The 18034-nt window shown below is 35.5% G+C and overlaps 2 protein-coding genes across 2 annotated transcripts; one reads left to right on the top strand and one right to left on the bottom strand.

Annotated features, from left to right (window-relative positions):
- Positions 1-2549: 2549 nt before the first annotated feature.
- LOC149187625 (disease resistance protein At4g27190-like) lies at positions 2550-5707 on the top strand. The gene has a single exon (XM_089409714.1). It carries the CDS (start codon positions 2759-2761, stop codon positions 5705-5707), a length of 2949 nt encoding a protein of 982 aa, XP_089265840.1. The 5' UTR covers positions 2550-2758.
- A 9041-nt stretch (positions 5708-14748) lies between these two features.
- LOC149187624 (uncharacterized) lies at positions 14749-15996 on the bottom strand. Its single transcript, XM_089409713.1, has 2 exons — positions 15150-15996; positions 14749-14874 (listed from the first exon to the last, which is right to left on the bottom strand). Exons 1-2 carry the CDS (start codon positions 15894-15896, stop codon positions 14749-14751), a joined length of 873 nt encoding a protein of 290 aa, XP_089265839.1. The 5' UTR covers positions 15897-15996.
- Positions 15997-18034: the final 2038 nt, after the last annotated feature.

Raw genomic sequence — 18034 nt, 5'->3', positions numbered from 1 at the left:
AGATATTCGCGGATTTCTATTTTCCTGTACCACGAACTCGTGAAGCTTCTGATCCAACCACTCTTCAAGTTCTTTCTTCGTAGGGTTCTAGTGTTCCGACATCAGACATCCCTTAGGCAGATCCCGGTCCCGGCAATGGAACCATTTGTTGGCTTATTGGGGCCTGACCCAGGTTCGGAAGAGTTATTAGCCAAACAAATCCCGCGCTACCGGCCCTTTCGGCAACAGTCCATGGAGCGCGAACTGAAGTCTCACCTGAGGTAGCAGGGGAGGGTGTTGGAACCAGGTTTCCGCACCCTTGGGATGTCTTGATGTGGTTTGGGTGGGGTCGCGAACCGATCTGCGCCCTCACGCTATTCTGTACTGCTCTCAGGCTTCCGCGTAGATCCGCGCCTATGTGATTTGTTATTAACGAGTTTATTATAGATCTGATCTGCCTCTTAAGGTCTTTAAGCAAACATTTAACAGTAACAACTAGCATGCACAATCATAAATATGCATAAATTCAGAACATAAGCAACAAATAGATTCGCGATAAAGCACACAATGATTCAGAAATTCTTATCTTTATTTATCTCCTTTCCAATACAACCAGATCCGCCCTACGCACTCAGCTGCAGGGGTCCGCGCACACAGTTGCGGACTCTACCAGGCCTCTGCGCACATAGCTGCAGAGCCTCTATCTATCTACCAACACCCTTGACTCGGACTTACAGACGCAGAGAATATTGCCTTCATAAACCCATAACATTCAAGATAAAAAACCCACTCAAAAAAACTGACTTCTAACCATAGAGCCTTGCTCTATTTATACATTTCTATGGTCCGCGGACCATGGGTAGGCCGACTCACTTCTATTTTCTTACATTATTTTCGGGCAGACAACCCTTTGACTTGACTCATTACAATTCGCGCTCCGCACACCTCGCGGAGCCTTTACCATATTTTTACCCAAACTTGTGGGCTTTGAGCCCCAAAACCGTTACGCGGGGCCTCCGCTACCCAACAGGCACAATAATAACAATAAGGGCTACAATGACAATAGTAATGGGGGAATCACTAGTATTATAGGGACCTAACATGCCCCTCTCCTTCAAAAAAGTGTTTTCCTCAATGCTTGAGTAGTTCTGGATGCTTATGTATAAAATTATCATCCTCCCATATGGAATATTCAGTGGGTAAGTTCTTTCACTTGATGAGATACTCTGAAATTGATCGAATCTGTAGCTGTCGAGTTCTTGTTTATGTAACTACTTCAGGTTCCAATATGATTTTTCCTTCCTCGTCAAGTTATGAAAATATTGTTTAAATTAGGAGCTTGTCACCTATAACCTTCTTTAAGCATGAAACATAGAAAACTGGGTGCACTTAGGAAGCTGCAAGAAGCTCCAATTTGTATGCCATAGTACCAATCTTTTGCAACACCGTGTATGGACCATAATACTTTGGTGATAATTTATTATCCTTCTTAGCTTGCTTGAGGGACATTTATTTATATGGTTATAGCCATAGCAATACCCAGTCACCTACATCAAAACTTCTTTCGCTAGGATGTTGATCTGCCTCTTGTTTTATTTTATTCTGCGACAAAGTGAGGTTATCCTTTAAGAGTTGGAAAACTTGTTGTTGACGCTTGATGTGATCTTCCACTGCTTGAACCTTAGAATTTTCTCTTAATATGATGTGATGGATGGTGGATGATATCCATAAAATGCCATAAAAAAATAAAATATTTTATAAAAAGATCAAAAAGACAGAAAAGCACCCGTAGAATCTTTCGGAAAGAATAATTTCGCTAATCATTAAAAAAAAAAAAAAAAATTTAAATGGGTGGAGAAGTATTTAGAACCTTAAATGATTATTCAAAACAAATTAGAGACAATAACCAAGATACTACTCACAGAGGATTATCAAATCCTTTTTACCTGAATTAACTAGGCTTTTTACCTGATTTAACTAGGCTTAAAGGAATTCGATCAAAATCAAAACCCTCGAGGAAAAAACGTAAACTTGAAAATGGCATTATACAACCACTGTTTGTTCGAATCTGAAGTTTACTGATAAAACAGAGCACAAATTACCCAAGGTATTTTGGGGTTGGGTTGTATTGAAACTCCATTCCAAGTTAGAAGAAAACAAGTAATTTGAGAAAAGGGTTTTTGCTACATAACCTCACAAGAATCTTCAACACAAAGAGAACCTTTAGCAAACCTATAACCACTAGAGGTGCAAGGAGTTAAACCCAGATATACAATAAGCTGTAAATACGACAAAAAAACCAACAGTTGCCGTAATAAAAGGTTACAGGCAGACTTACCATGCCAAAATGGTTGACAAATTGGAAAGAAATACCACTCCAACTCCATAGACGAGTTCAATTAAACTGTGTGAAATCGCCAATAGGAGTTAAATAGAAAACCATAGCCGCACTCCAACTCCATAGACGAGTTCAATTAAACTGTGTGAAATCGCCAATAGGAGTTAAATAGAAAACCATAGCCGCATGTCAGAACATTTGATAAGATGAGATGGACTTTCTTTCCAAAAGACATGAAGAGTATTGTATCTTTAAATCTTTAGAAAATGCCCAGAAAATTGACAAATGCTACTGCCACAACTCTATAAATCTGCAGTCAGTTCGCTATGAGATTTGCCATTTCTGGTTATGTTCCTATTGTTACATACTATTGCCTGAGGCTTTGCTTATATCGCTATCCTATCCTAAAAGGGATCAGCGTGTTTTTAAGGAAATCCTATAATGGTTGATCCTGGTTTCGTCCCTGGATTTATAGGTGTCGGCATCCAAATGGCGGTTGATCAAATTCTTCACCACATCAACATTGCGGTTCACTGCAGGAAAGAGTTGTCAGCTCTCCAAGATGTTGTAAGAGAGATCGAGCCTATCATCACCCACATCCAGCAATATCGCCTGCAAATAAACAAAAAGAGAGGTATTTCCACTTCTCATAGTCACAATAATGTTTCAGTTGTTAATGTATGGCTAAAAAGACTGGATGCGCTTCTCTTACAAGCATCTCAAATGGCGCAGCAGTGCACAATATCCAGCTTTAACATTTTTTCTCGTTATCAAACGAGCATTGAGATCGCCAATCTGAAGTCAGATATTGACAACCATCTCAAGTCGGTTTCCATGATTCAGTTGGGCCTGACTCACGAGGTTCTTCTTCGGCTGTCCACGCTCAGGGAAAGTGTTCAACCTTCAGCCAGTTCCTCTGCATCTACCTCCATGCAAGCCATTGCTCCAAGCGCAGAGGGCTTTTTCATCGAAGAGCCCCTCATAGTCGGACAAGAGGACGCCTTTGCAGTATTAGAGAGATTTGTGGTGGAAGCAGAGGAAGAGGGTAGCTCTCTTTTTCGCATTGGGGTGGTTGGCAAGGGTGGAGCAGGCAAAACCCTCCTCCTCAAGACAGTCTTCAATAGTCCAAAGGTGAGAAATCTCTTCAGAGATGACTTATTGCTTTGGCTCACTGTTTCCAATAATCCATCTTTTACACATCTTAGAAATGAACTCTGTATGCAAATAGCCACGCTTACAAAGATAGATTTAGATAGAAACCAGGGTGATGAATATGCAAAGATGTGGTTGAGTCAGAGATTGCAGACTCAGAGGTTTGCTTTATTTCTGGATGACGTTTGGAGAGATGGTTCCCAGTTGATGGAGGAATTGGGTTTGCTGCTGCTAACCCACCACTCCAACTCCAGAGTTGTTGTAAGTTCAAGAAATCGCAGAGTCCTGTCAGAAATTGGAGTTGCAGAGACATCTGTAATAAGAATGGGGGATTTGGTAGAAGAGGATAGCTGGCAGCTATTTGCTATTCATGCTTTTCCATATAACAAGGGAAAACCGCCAGCAAATATAGATGAGAAAACGGCAAAGGTTGTGTGTGCCAACTGTGGAGGGCTTCCACTCGCTATTAAAGCCATGGGGAGGGCAATGGCAGGCACCACTCATCCACAAGAGTGGGAATTGGCAGCCCAGAGGTTGCCAATATCTGACAGGCACGAGCAGGCAGGATCATCTCTTCAATTGTATGATCGCCTACGGTTGAGTTACGATGCACTTGGCAATCACAGCGTCAACTTGCAATTGTGCTTTCTCTATGCAGCTGCCGCCTTCCTAGAAGACGAAATTATTCAGGTGGAATATGATGTGATTCCGTTGTGGTTGGGAGAAGGGCTTCTTGGAAGGAAGAAGCAGGCAGAAGATGCAGTGTCCGACCCATTGGAAATGGGAAGGATTTATGTTGAGCTCCTCGCAGATCGTTGTCTCATCGAACCCATGATGAGAGACATCGATGGCCGCGTGTACTGCTTCAGGATCCACGACGTCCTCCGTAATTTGGGAATTCAAATTGCGGAGAGGGAAGAAAGTTTCTACTGCCGCGTAGGCACGGCTTTGACAGCATTGCCTGAGAACGAGTGGTTGGGGCGCACTCGGATTTTGTTGAACCGCAATGAAATGAGTTCGCTTCCAGAATCACTGAGAGTTCCAGCAATATGCTCATGGCTTATGGAGGGAAACAAACATTTTAACAAAATTCCAAAGCTGGTGATTGGGAGTATGACCTCTCTTAGGGTTCTGGATCTAAGTTGCACGTCCCTTTCGTCGTTGCCTAACAGCGTGGGGTGTTTGAAACAGCTGGTATGTCTAATGTTAAAGGGTGTGCCCATTACAAGGTTGCCCCCATCTTTTGTAAATCTGGCAAATCTTGAAATTCTCGATCTTGATATGTCAAGCATTATGGAATTACCACCTAGTATACACAAGTTGAGATCTCTGAAGTATTTAAGCCTTCGCAAGTGTACAGATTTGCAATATTTACCCAGGAACATCTCAAGGCTCACCTCTTTGCAGTGCTTGGACATGTTTGAATGCAGCAGGTTGTGGACAAAAGTTTACCCAAATAACAGATGGAAAAAAGTGGCTTCCATTCACAATTTGGGCAGCTTAACACACCTCAAGAAGTTAGTCTTAGAAAACAACGGAGAACCACTTCAAGAGGGAACATTGGGAAATATGGTTGAAATGGAAACACTTCAATTGAAACTAACAAATATGGCAAGCTTACCACAAGACATGGCTGAAATGATAAAATTGAAAATATTCTGTTTAGAGTTTCCTAGTCTCATTAAAATGGAGAGCAATTTTTTCAAATTTCAAAATTTGAGTTTTATTACATTGCGGGGATGTTTAATGTTGAAAGAGCTTCCACATCTACACAAACTTGGAAGTTTAAGAGAATTAGAAGTCATTGGATGTTCCAAGATAAAGAAATTTCCCAAAGAATTTGGTGAGCCTGGAGCATTTCCTTTATTGGAAATGCTTTCACTAGTTGGGTTAGATGAATTAGAGGAACTTTCTGTAATATATGAGGGTGCAATGCCCTCATTAAAAATATTTACCATGATGCAATGTGAAGCCTTGAAGATGTTGCCAGAGAGTTACTTCACTATCAAAAAACTCCAAAAAATAAGAGTGTTTGGTTGTTCAATGGTATTGGAGAACTTAGAAAGAGTCAAAATAGAGAACAATAAGGTAGAAGTGGTGACAATGTCTTCCACAGATACTAGAGAATTTTTAAAAAGATATTTGCAAGTACAAGGCACCATAAAGAGTTGGACTTATGGTGAATTTTGGTGTCATGAATTTTTCACTTTCATAAACTATTGTGAAAGATCATTATAAATAAAGCTGTATGAATTATGTTTCAATAAAATTTTATAAATAAAGCTTGATGATTTGTTTTTCCATATCAAAATATGTAATTTATATATTATGTTGCTTTTATTGTAATTCATTATGGTTTTCAACAATTTGATTCTTTAATTGGTCATATTATTTTTGAAATTCATTTTTAAGTTCTTTAATTTTTTGTATCATTCATCTTTTATTATTTTTTTAGTCTCTCCAAACTTGAATGTATAGTAGCAATTTTTCTAGTAACCAATAGAGCATTTTTATGCTCAATGTAAACTTAATTAGATGTTTTTCCAAAAAACTTACTTAAATTTTTGTACAAATTAACAATTTCCTTGAATTTTTCATAATGTTTAGATGAGTAAGATGACTATGGTACATAATTGTATAAACATGCATGGATTATAGAATTATATGGATTTAATTAATTAATTAATCATCTATACTATCAACCAAATACATGCTGCATTCAATTTATTATCATAACTCATGGATTTAATTTTACAATTGTTAATTAACTGTACAATTACTATTAATTAATTAATCAATCAATCATATATACTATTAACCAAATGCATATATACTATTAACCAAGTGCATGATGCATTCAATTTATTATAATAACTCTCAATTGGTAGTAAGTATCGTAGTGGTACAATGGTTGTAGTTGTATGGTGCAGTGGTGGTTGATCATAAAAGCTCTCATATGAATAGAGCAATTAAATGTTCACTTAATTTGCTTGAATTATCTAGAAAGTAATAAATTTTTGAAGTAAAAAAAATGAAATGAATATATAATGATTTTATAACGATGGATTCTATATAAATATTCTACATATTTTTCATTTAAAATAATTTCTCTTAACGAACTTATGATTTTTATAATATTTTGTTATTTATTTTAAATTTATATATCTATTATTTATTATTAGTTAATTGAAAATTTTATATAATAAAGAAATATAAAATAAATATGCATATCACTATAATTTATATAAATTAACAAAATAAAAAATAATGTCTACATGAAAAATCATCATGATAATAGATTAATATTTTTTTAATTAACTTTGAATTATATTTATCCCATGTATAACATTTTCACTCAATGAAAATAAAATAAAATACATATTTGTTTTTTTAGTGTTAAACATTACATCATATATACAAACAAACTCTATCATGAATTAACAATTTTAAAAATATTATAGACTTAATTATCATAGTAAAGTCACTTAATTATTCATTCATAGACATTGTATTTACAAAAGAAATTTAAATTTAAATCTCAAAATAACATGTTAACTAATTTAAGAATACAATTTTTTTTTTTTTATGGAATAGCAAACATAGTTATGAAAGCTATAATAATTGCAACAACTTTACATATAAGGAACCATATAACTCAAACCAAAATATTTCTAGGTTTCAAAAGTATTTTGACATTTCTAAGGGTATATCCTATAACCCAACCCAAAATATAAAGGTTCAGAAAATATTTTGACATTTTTAATGATATATTTTGATTGACTTAAAGAAATCAAGTGTTTTATACAATTCAGTATGAGAGATGTTTAATGTCTAGGTTTAAAAGTGATATGGCATATGAAATAAGTTATCCAAATTAATATTAAAAAAAAATAGTATAAATCTACAATATATAGATTTAAGTAGTCAAATAATTGTATGGACGGAGCCCTTTGTTCCACAAACAAGGGTCTCATACATCAATTTGGTATCTTGTTAGGACATTATATATATATATATATATATATATATATATATATATATATATGAGATTTTAATAACAATATTTTATGTACTGAGAGATTTGCATCTCAATTTTTTTATCCATCATAGTGTCGTTAGACATAATGATCCTAAAGAACTTAGTTTAGGATTTTATAGTTTATGTAGGAGATATGTACTTAGTCTTCTAAAATAAATATTTTTAAATTACATGATACATCTAATCTCTTAAGATAAATAATTAAAAGAATAGATAGATTCATCATTTATTTTACATAAGACTTGTCATATTCACATGATTATGCATTAAAATGTCCATATCAAATTTAGTGTAGGAAACTAGAAAGATGAGCTTATTTATGCTATCTTCTTCTCATGTGAGAGTCATGTTGAGTTTGTAAGCTCTTGTATGAATAATGCAAATTTACTTTTCCTTGATTAATTAACATTTTGTATAAGAATACATCATCATCATAGTGGTATCATACCTGTATGATGTGGATGGTGAAGAGGGGATTCAAATGCCGAAGACTTTGAAAAACTCAACAAAATTGGAAGTGGATGTATGTCATGTTGGTTGCCCAATTTTGTTAAGGAAAAAAAAATAAAAATAAAAAATTTGCTCCAAATGAAGTATTATGTAAACTCTGAGGTCTGAGGTTCAAATCCCCTCAATTAACCTATGTGTATAAAAAGGGTGTATATAGTACCTAGAGGTTATAGTGGTAGTGGTCAAAATCAACTTCATGTCACATGAATACAAGATTGGCCCAATTATCAATTCCTCTCTCTCTAAAGAAGACTTGACACTATTTATACATATGTTATCTACAAACAATTCTTTTTTTTTTGACTTTGTATTAAGTGAAAAATAAAAAAATAAAAAAAGCTAAAAAAATTCTCCACCCATTCTATTTATTAAGGATTTTTTTTTTTTTTTACAAGTATTATAAGACATCAAATTTATCATTAATAAACAACACAAACTAAGAGGCATCCATGGATTTCTTCTACATATCACCAGCAAACTTCATGTCAAAAAAATCTAATCTTCACACTGCACTTCAACATACATCAACAAAACATGGATTAGTCCATTGTGCTGGTCTATGCAAGACATGATTTTTAGTTAACAATATTTTTTTGGTGAAATATTTTACTAGTTATTTTTTTGTTAATGCCACATGAGTTGGAGTTATTCATCATGTGTGGAGCTTTCAACTCTGTTTTTCAAATTGCGCTCCTTGCACGCTCCATCCTAGGCATAAGAGGCCACTAGATGAACTTGTTCACTATCTCATCCCGTGTTGCTCCCATCAATTGAGTCTTACGTTATACTCGTTCAATTGCTTAAGGATTGTAGCTTGAGAAAAGCTACACTATCCGATATACATCTAACTTATTATCTACATCAGTGAATTCATTAATTCATGGAGGTCAGTTACTGACGTGAAGAGTTACTTTTTATTTTTGAGAGGGTGTTCCCCTTGGATCAGGAGACAGAAATATCTAACCTTCAACGTATGTAAAAAATTCTTTGTGTTCAACCATAATTATTACCAATCCACATCTAGTGACTCCACACATGAAATTATCCCGTACAACATAATTTTTGTTTGGTATAAAATTTGGAGTACACAAAAAACTAAGTAACGTTCGGTCACGACCTCAACTCTCCTTCAAACCCTCATTTAGTCTACACCATTTTCCTTAGTATTCCATCATTTATCCTCTTTTGCATTGAATATTATTGAGCATTGGTCGTATTAATTTTTTACTAATCTATGCATCCACTTTGGTGATATCACCTTGACCAAAGCATGTTATTGGTTTTTTCTATCCAATATGACTGCACTAGGACTTGCATTGAGAGCTAAAGTGATAATTGAAGTAGCTAAATAAGACCTACAAGTTGGTTAACCAAGATGGAGAACTAATTTAGTTGAAAATATATCAACTAAAATTCCTTTACAAGTTCTCCATCTCTGTAAAAGAATTTTAGTTGATACATTTTTAACTAAATTAATTCAAAAGATTTCATGAAGATTCGAGAGTTTGCTAACAAATTAAGAAGGTACCCTTGTCCTATTTGTTTTGGAAACGACACCCACTTTTATTTGATATATATGAGATATAAAGTATATTAGAAAAAATTAAAATACTTAAAAATAATTGAGTATTTAATTTTTTAATCAAAATTAGGGGTTAGGCGAGAAATAATAAATTTGAAGTATTGTTTACTTCAAGGGTAGGTAGAGAAATATTTTGCAATTTTTATTTCATCAAGTTTATAGAGAAAAAAAAAAGGTTTAAGGTTTAATTTTGAAAATTTTGGCAAGAAAATTGTAATGAAAATTTTTTGGAGTTGATTAGAGCCAAGTAAGCTTAATCAATCTACTTTTTAAAGATATTATAAGAGGGTGAAAGTCAAGCCCCCATAGTCCTTCTTTGAGTGGAGTGTACGCTTAAGGTCCTTTTTGTGCATGACTATTGATTAATGCTTTTGGTGCATAAAACACTCATCATGCAAAACCACTAACAAATGTATCAAAGCTTGTAATTTTTTTCTCCATATCTAATAACTTGCATGGCTCCAATCATTATAAAACTTAAGAGATGACATATGGAAAACACTAATATACAATGAATTATAGAAGTATATATGCAGTGGAGATATAAATCCCACTAAACCCACTAATGTCAATCCACTAGCTAAGTGGGAACTAAAATATGAAAATGTTTTGACATTCTTAAAATCCTTTATAAATGAAGAAAGGTATATTCATATTGAAAAAAGACTCCATATGTGTGGTTTGCATGGAAAATTTTAAATATGTGTTTGATACTTAACTGAAAATAAAAAAGGTTGATCTTCAATTGGTGTAGCTTCAATAAAAACTAGCTTAGGGTAGGGATGCACTAGAATATATTTCTAGATTAAAAAACATCAAACAAGAACTAAGAAAAGTAGGTTTTACTCATGTAAATTATAGTTTGATGAAAACTATCTTGATTGTAGTGTTTCCACCCTCTTTTAAGCACTTTTTAGAAACTTTACAATTGATTGGTAAATTAGAGAAGACTTCATTTAATCAATTCGGTGAATTGTTGGCTCAACATGATGAATTTTGAAAATAAGAAATAAAATAGAGAAAATGTCTTCTACATGTGAGAAAGATCCAGTAAACATCGACTGAAATTTCAAAACGAATAGGAACTCTAGTCAATACAATCAAAACTAATCTTCATCTCAAGGACATGGTTGCAAGCGTAGTCAACAAATAGGAAGTGATAATTTTCAATAGGGATCAAACAATTTTAGAAATCAAGAAAAGAGACCTCCAAATCGCAATTACCAGTCTAGAAGTGGTAGAGATTTGAGTCATATTACATGCAGGAAATGTAATAGAGTTGGTAATTATGTAGAATATTGTAGAACTCCAAATCATGATCTATCTAAGTTCAAGAAACATTCAACTTCGGCACAATATGCTAATGTCAATGATTAGAATGATGATCAAAGTGATTTTGAGTATGAGTTCGCTTCTCTTCAACAATCATAGTTAATATATTTAGTGGTTTCCAACTACTCTTTTTAGAGTTAGTATGAAGATGTACATATATTGGATATACGTGGAACTCAATACATGACTTTCAAAAGAGATTTATTTTGGTTTTCTCATGAGTCTAAACTAATTTATTTTTTTTTGCTAATTACACCACACAAACACCTCGAGGAAAAAGTTTTGTGAATTTTTTTTCCCAAGAGTTGGAGAGAAAATGATTTGAAGTGTTTGGTATGTACCAACAGTTAAAAATAATTTGTTGTCCTTAGTGTTAATTCGACGAGTAGGGCATAAATTATCATGGAACATGGGTTGGTTAAAATCAACTTAATGAAATAAAATATCAAAAAAATTATGATAGGATATGATGATGGAAAGATTCTCAAGATAAAAGGGAAATTCATTCGCTGGAAGCAATATTTTTTAGTAGTTGATTTAGAAATTTTACCTATCAGGTTATGGCATGTTAGATATGGACATTTAAATTTTGATATCCTATCACAACTTTAAAAATAGGGAATGGTTAAAGGGATTCCCACTTTTAAAAGTGAAAATGCAAAATGTGGAGATTTCATTTATGGAAAAACAAACTAAGAAGCATTCCCTACTAGATCACAACAAGAAAAAAGATGTTTTCAACTCATCCACATTGACATTTGTGGACCTATAGAGACTCTTCTTAGAGGTTATAAATACTTTTTACTTTTCATCAATGATTTTAGTTGAATGATTTGGGTTTATTTCCTGAAGGAAAACTCAGAGGAATTTGAAAATTTCAAGGTTTTATGTTATTTGGTTGAAAAAAAACCAAGGAAATGATAGGTAATTTAAGAATGGAGAATGGATGATAATTAATTTTGAATGAATTCTAAAAATATTGCAAAGAAAGAGGCATAAAATAAAATTCACAAATTCATACACTCCAAAGTAGAATAGAGTGTCAGAAGTGATGAACAAAACTTTGACGAGTATGGATAGATCAATGTTGAATTTCAAAGGCGTAAGTTCTTCTTACTGCTGAAGAAATTCACATTGTGGTTTACTTAAGGAATATATCTCCTACAACTTCTTTGGATAACATCACACTATATGAAGCTTGGTATGGTTTCAAACTAAAATTCAAGAATCTTTGAGTCTTTGTTTCTATTTGGTATGCTTGGTTCCTATTGAAAAGAAGACTAAGCTAGAATCTCAAGGTATGAAGTGTATGTTGATTGGATATTTCGATTAAAAGAAGTCACCTTTTATCCAATGATAAGTTCCTTGTAATTCAAGATGTTATCTTCAATGAAACAAATAAATCCCGTTGAGATTCAAATCCTTCTAAAATAGTTGGAATAGAAAGTGCATAAGGAGAAAAACAATATAAAAATTCAATAAATCAAAGAACATTGGTTTGAGATGCATTGGAATTCACTAAAAAATGGAAACGGTTAAAAATAGGATTCCATGTGGCTTGATGATGTCACCCTTATGTAAGCATGATGTCAACAAGGTACCGAGGGAACAAGTGACGTGGAGGTTAAGCTGATGTGGTACCTACAACACATGTGGTAGTGGTTTGTGATGCCACTTGGCTTGGGGTTTCCATGTGGTACTAATGTGGTAACACACGTGGTTGGGGGCCACATCACCATGGAGCTCAGGACCATGGAGGTATTCTTTAGTGCATTACATAAGCGGGTTTCAGTAGACAGAAGTCGCACAACAAGAACCTCCTTGTTACATGACATAAATATTCATGTCCAAACATGTTGTAGAGATATGAAGGAATGGTACAGGGCACTATGACACTATACTGTGGTTCGACCATGCGGGATTCGTGCAACGTGGCAGAATGAGGTCATACTTGATAGGTATGAACCTCTATGTATCTTGAAACCACATAACTAAAACCCATTGCATATATTGATTATAAAATATATATTAATTATATCAATTAATTATGTATAATATATTATTAACTATAATATTTACATTAACTAATATTAGTATGTATAATATTACAATTAATAATTAACATAATATACTATGCATATATTATATTAATTATTAATTATTCATATTATACATACTAATATTAGTTAATATAAATATTATAATTAATAATATATTATGCGTAATTAATTAATATAATTAATGTAATAATATAATTAACATATATTATAATCAATATATGTAACTGATTTTAGCTATGTTGTTTTAAGATATGGGGGCAAGGGTCATACCAATCAGATATGAAACTGTTTTTCCAAGTCACACCAATACTACATGGTTTATAATTATATCCCTAGTGGGGGTTTTATGGGAGAAAGGACATGACTTGGGATGTCATGCACACCACCCTCGAGCATTCATTCAGACATTCAATGATGGTGGTAAGAAGCAATAGGTTCACGTGAACAAGCATGCAATTAAACTCTTGGTTGGAGTTGTAGTGCCCACTCTAGTTTCCTGACCCTGATACGACATTATCTTAGACACTCTATTCTTCGAGGACCTCAGATTGAGAATCTGGACCCATGACACTATTATTAGCGATTGAGATATTCATGGTTGTGATGTTTATGAATGCTTTCCATTGATATTATGGTAGCATGAATGGTTATGTATCTTATCTATCAGTATTCTAATGATTGCAATATTAATAGTTAAGTTGGTCTCTATTTGAAATTATGATGAGGGTAGTTAAGAATATGTATGCGCTTTACTAAAAGCATAATGAGGCTAAATTTTATGGATAGGTATATCTCTACGATGTTACGATGTTGATAGCTTAATGAATATGTATGTCTCCATTGATGATTATTGATGATAGCCATGAGGGATGTGTCCCCTATGTTTCCTACTTCCTTTAGTTCAGACTTACAATGGACAATGATGTGAATGACCAGGAATTGTTAATGATGCTATTATGATAATTGACTAACATTGAGAAACCAGGTGTCATCACTCGTCATATGCGAGTGCCTCTGATGGTTCCCTGCCATACTCAATAATCATCAGTTAATAATCAAGCTATTGAATTATAAAAAAATATAATTAATTATGCATGACATAACAAGTGTCACCTATGAGGACTCCTATAAAAGAAGGGACAAGCCATGGAAGAAGGGACTTTTGAGAACCCTATTGTGGGATGGATGAGATGTTGTGAGAACAGTGATTACGAAGCTATAGTGAGTTTGGTGAGGTAGAGGATTTAGAGAGGGGACTCTTGAGCCAAGGTGTGCTCTCCTCTACTAGCTAGTGCTTGTCTCCATTGTACAACCCCATTGCAGCTCGGGGGTCCGCGGGGAAGAAGAGTACCCAAGGAGTAGGCTGGGAGGTTAACCGGTGAGTCTTCGCATTCGGATCAAGTGCGTCATCATTCACTCGCGGAGGTGACCAGCTACAAGGGAATGTCAGCAACAGCAAAGCAAGCGGAGTCTCGCCTTCTGGTGAACGGTACATGTGTATTTCATTACTATTGATCTTAGTTAAAGGTATGAAAATGTTATGGTATGTTTCCTGAAATGAGTGGCAGGAATATGTATGCTAAATAAATTTGAATTTCAATGCGTTTCTTTCTGGTTGTCATTGCTGTTTAAAATATATATATATAGTCTGGATAAGGTCCTCACACTTGGTATCAGAGCTATGTTGAGCCCTTGAGGCCTATGGGCCCATGCATGTATGGCTAGTTTTGTTAAATAATAGGATGAAAATCTCTAACTAATGTGACAACCTCCGACCTCCTCCTTCGTTTATCCCTTGCAATTTCGTCTGGCGGGAATTTAAATAATCAATATCAAAATTTACACAAAAAATATAAGTTTTCGAGTTCCCAAAATGCAAACACTGTTTTAATCAAAATGAAAAAATATATAGAAAAACATAATCATGAAGTTGTTACAAGCTTCCAGGAATAAAATTCTAACCATATAAACTAAAAATACCCACTGTGTCTACCAAATAACCTCCGTCGCAACTCTCTAGCATTATTTACAATTGAATAGAGCATTAAAATACAGAATATTAACAAACCGCCGAAAACAATTAAAAAATAAAAATAAAAAAATAACAAAGATGAATACAGATTCCACATGAGCAAGATATAAATACCTTGTGCATACCTTTTCATTCAGGATGTCAACGCCCTTCTCTCTCGCGGTGACCACAGCAGACGCAGATTTGAAAAATCCCAACATTTTTTCCAACGACACCTGTACAGACGCAGATTTGAAAAATCCCAACATTTTTTCCAACGACACCTGTATTTCCATCTCCATTTCCATGGGATTACCCTCGCTTCCCCGCCCATTATCTAGCACAGCTTCGAAGGGGAAGGGCAGCGTTCGATATCCTTGTGCCACATACTCAGCTCTGGAGTCCCAGTAAGGTCCGGTTGATTCCCACACATCTTTACATACTGCATCAACAGCAGGATTGATGGTATGACCCAAATAAGTCCACACGGCTATCACACCCCCTGGTTTCCGCAGGAGGCGTTTAACTTGAGAGTAAAAGGTCTCGAGGTCGAACCAGTGAACTGCTTGGGCCACCGTCACCAGATCCACCGATCCCTCCTCGCCCACAATCGAAAACAGCTCTTCATCCGTCATGACGGACAGAGTGACAGCATATTTCACTTTGGGATGTTTGTGCGCGAGTTCCAGCTGATTTTTGCTTATATCTGTGGCGATCACACGATCGTAATGCTCTGCAATAGAAATAGAAGCCTGACCATTGCCGGCACCCACATCCCAAGCCAGTTGGTGGTTGGCAGTGAGAGAGGCCAACATAGAAAACCAAGAAGCAGGGTAAGTCGGCCTGTGCTCCGAATACTCGTTTGCTTGTTTATCATGCAGCATCGATGCCATATTTTCCTCGCTGCTCCCGCACTGGCAAATTCAGTTTATAGCTCAGAGATTGCAAGGTCAATATTCATTCTCTGACTCACAGATATATATTGACTTACAGTTTCATTTTTCATTTGCAATATGGTCAGCAGTGCGGACCAAGCAAGAGATAAATACATACCGACTTATTTGCTTCAAGTGCATGAAGTTGCAGTACCCGCCACGATTACAAGTATTCTCTTCATATTGTCTACATGTTGCTTCACGAAAATCAGTAACAGGAGAGAAATCCACTATGATTGGGCCCCCTATTATTCAATTCCAAAATAAAATGATATATTTAGCTTCCACGAAGTGAGGGGAAAAAGTAACAGCAATAATATAATTTAAATAACATAACATTACAGATCTAAGGATCATAGATGTAAAAGCTTAGCTTATACATTTGCAATGACTAATATTTTTCCATGTTACAGGCATCTCTCATTAAAACCGACCACTGCTACAGATATCTCATTAAAACCGAACTTATTGAAAGTCTGTGATGTGCTAAAAACGAGATAGCTGGTTTTCTAAGCAGAAAAAGGTAGGCATTCTATCCGATCTTGCTCTGCAGATGTTTTCGCGAATGAGGTTTCAGGGATTGGATTTAGATAAGATTTCATACAATGCCTTGTTGAATGGATTGGTGGAGCAGAACTGCTGCGATGTTGTCGAGATAATTTACAAACAGATTTGCCGTGGGCGCCTTAGGAATGCATCTAGCGATTGCAATGATCACTAGTCTCTGCAAGCAGGGGAAATTAAAGGAGGCCAAACGATTGTTCGACGACCTCAGGCATAATGGTTGTACTGTGAATGAAGCCGCAATTGTTGTACTTATCAGTGCATTTTGCAAAGGCAAGAGGACCGATGAAGCCCGCAGACTGATTGAGGAAATCAGGAAAGAGGGGCATGTCTCGATGCCTAAAGTGCATGATGCATGGATCAAGGCTCTTGTAGAGGGAAGGAGAGTGGATGAGGCACTGAAATACTTTGAGGAGACAACTCCACGAGGTTTTATTCGTGGATGGTCTTGCTACAATGCTTTGCTAAGTGGACTTTTGGGGGCAAAAAGACTTGACAAGGCGTACAATTTACCGATTGAGATGAAAAACAAGTATGTTTTCCCTGACAGTAATACCATGAATGCACTGGTTTGTGTTTTTTCTGAGAGAGGTTTGTTACTTATTGCACTTGATTTTTTCAATAGAAGATCAAAATTTGGCTTTTCCCCAGATAATCTGGCTTATAACCATCTAATCAATGCCCTCTGTAGAGCCAGCAAATTGGACACTGCCTGTAGAGTTCTAGATGACGAGATAGCATCGGGATTTACCCCTTGGAAACGAACATATTTCACCCTTGAGAAAACTTTGCACAAAGCTGGGAAATTGGATGAAATGCAGGACATTATTGACAAGGGATTAAAGGAAAGGATGCCCCAAGAAATTCCACCTGCACCACATTCATTTCTGCTCTCTGCAAGGCTGGTAGAGTAGATGACAGAGATCGGTGCCGAGAAAACTAAGAAGAGCAAATGTAGTTCGGAACAAGGATACTTATTCTGGTTGAATAAAAGGCTTTTGTTTGGCAAAAAGGGCGGGGATAGCTTCAAAATTGCTGTTTGAAATGCAAGAGTACGGCCATTGTCCAAGTCGCTATTTGTTCAGAATGGTGATTAAAGTTGTGTGTGAATTAGACTACTCAGATCAAGTTCTTCAGTGTTAGATATGCATGTGCCAGGTCACCCCCCTAATGCCAAAATCTCTAATGTCTTGATAAATGGACTTTGTAATGTAGGCCACCCTGACATTGCTAGGCAAGTTTATGACAAGATGCATGAGAGTGGGTGTTTGTCCATCTCTAATACCCATATTAGCTTGTTACATAGTTACTTGAAGTGTAAGGAATTGGTTGATGCGTTGAACTTTTTGAAGCCCTCTCAAGGAATTATTCTCCGCCCAGTAGATTGTACAGTGTTTTAATAAGTGGCCTTTGTAAGGTAGGGAAAGTGGATCTGGCACTTACATTCTTTGAAGAGATGACTGCTAAAGCATTGATTCCTCGTCTGGAGTGCTGTGAGGAACTTATTTGCGTTTTATGTAAACTGGGCATGT

This window comes from Pinus tabuliformis, chromosome 3_1 (genome assembly GCF_031772625.1).
Source record: "Pinus tabuliformis cultivar Carrire ecotype Pingquan chromosome 3_1, CPIR1, whole genome shotgun sequence".
Lineage (NCBI taxonomy): Eukaryota > Viridiplantae > Streptophyta > Pinopsida > Pinales > Pinaceae > Pinus > Pinus tabuliformis.
The sequence above is the reverse complement of the archived record's forward strand: the minus strand, read 5'-3'. Positions and strand labels throughout refer to the sequence as shown.

Excerpts from the sequence above, each read along its gene's own strand:
- LOC149187625 (XM_089409714.1), top strand. The coding sequence starts at position 2,759 with ATGGTTGATCCTGGTTTCGTCCCTGGATTTATAGGTGTCGGCATCCAA.
- LOC149187624 (XM_089409713.1), bottom strand. The coding sequence starts at position 15,896 with ATGGCATCGATGCTGCATGATAAACAAGCAAACGAGTATTCGGAGCAC. Across the intron at positions 14,875-15,149 it reads TTGACATCCTGAATGAAAAG|TGTTTGCATTTTGGGAACTC; the intron begins GTATGCACAAGG and ends TGATTAAAACAG.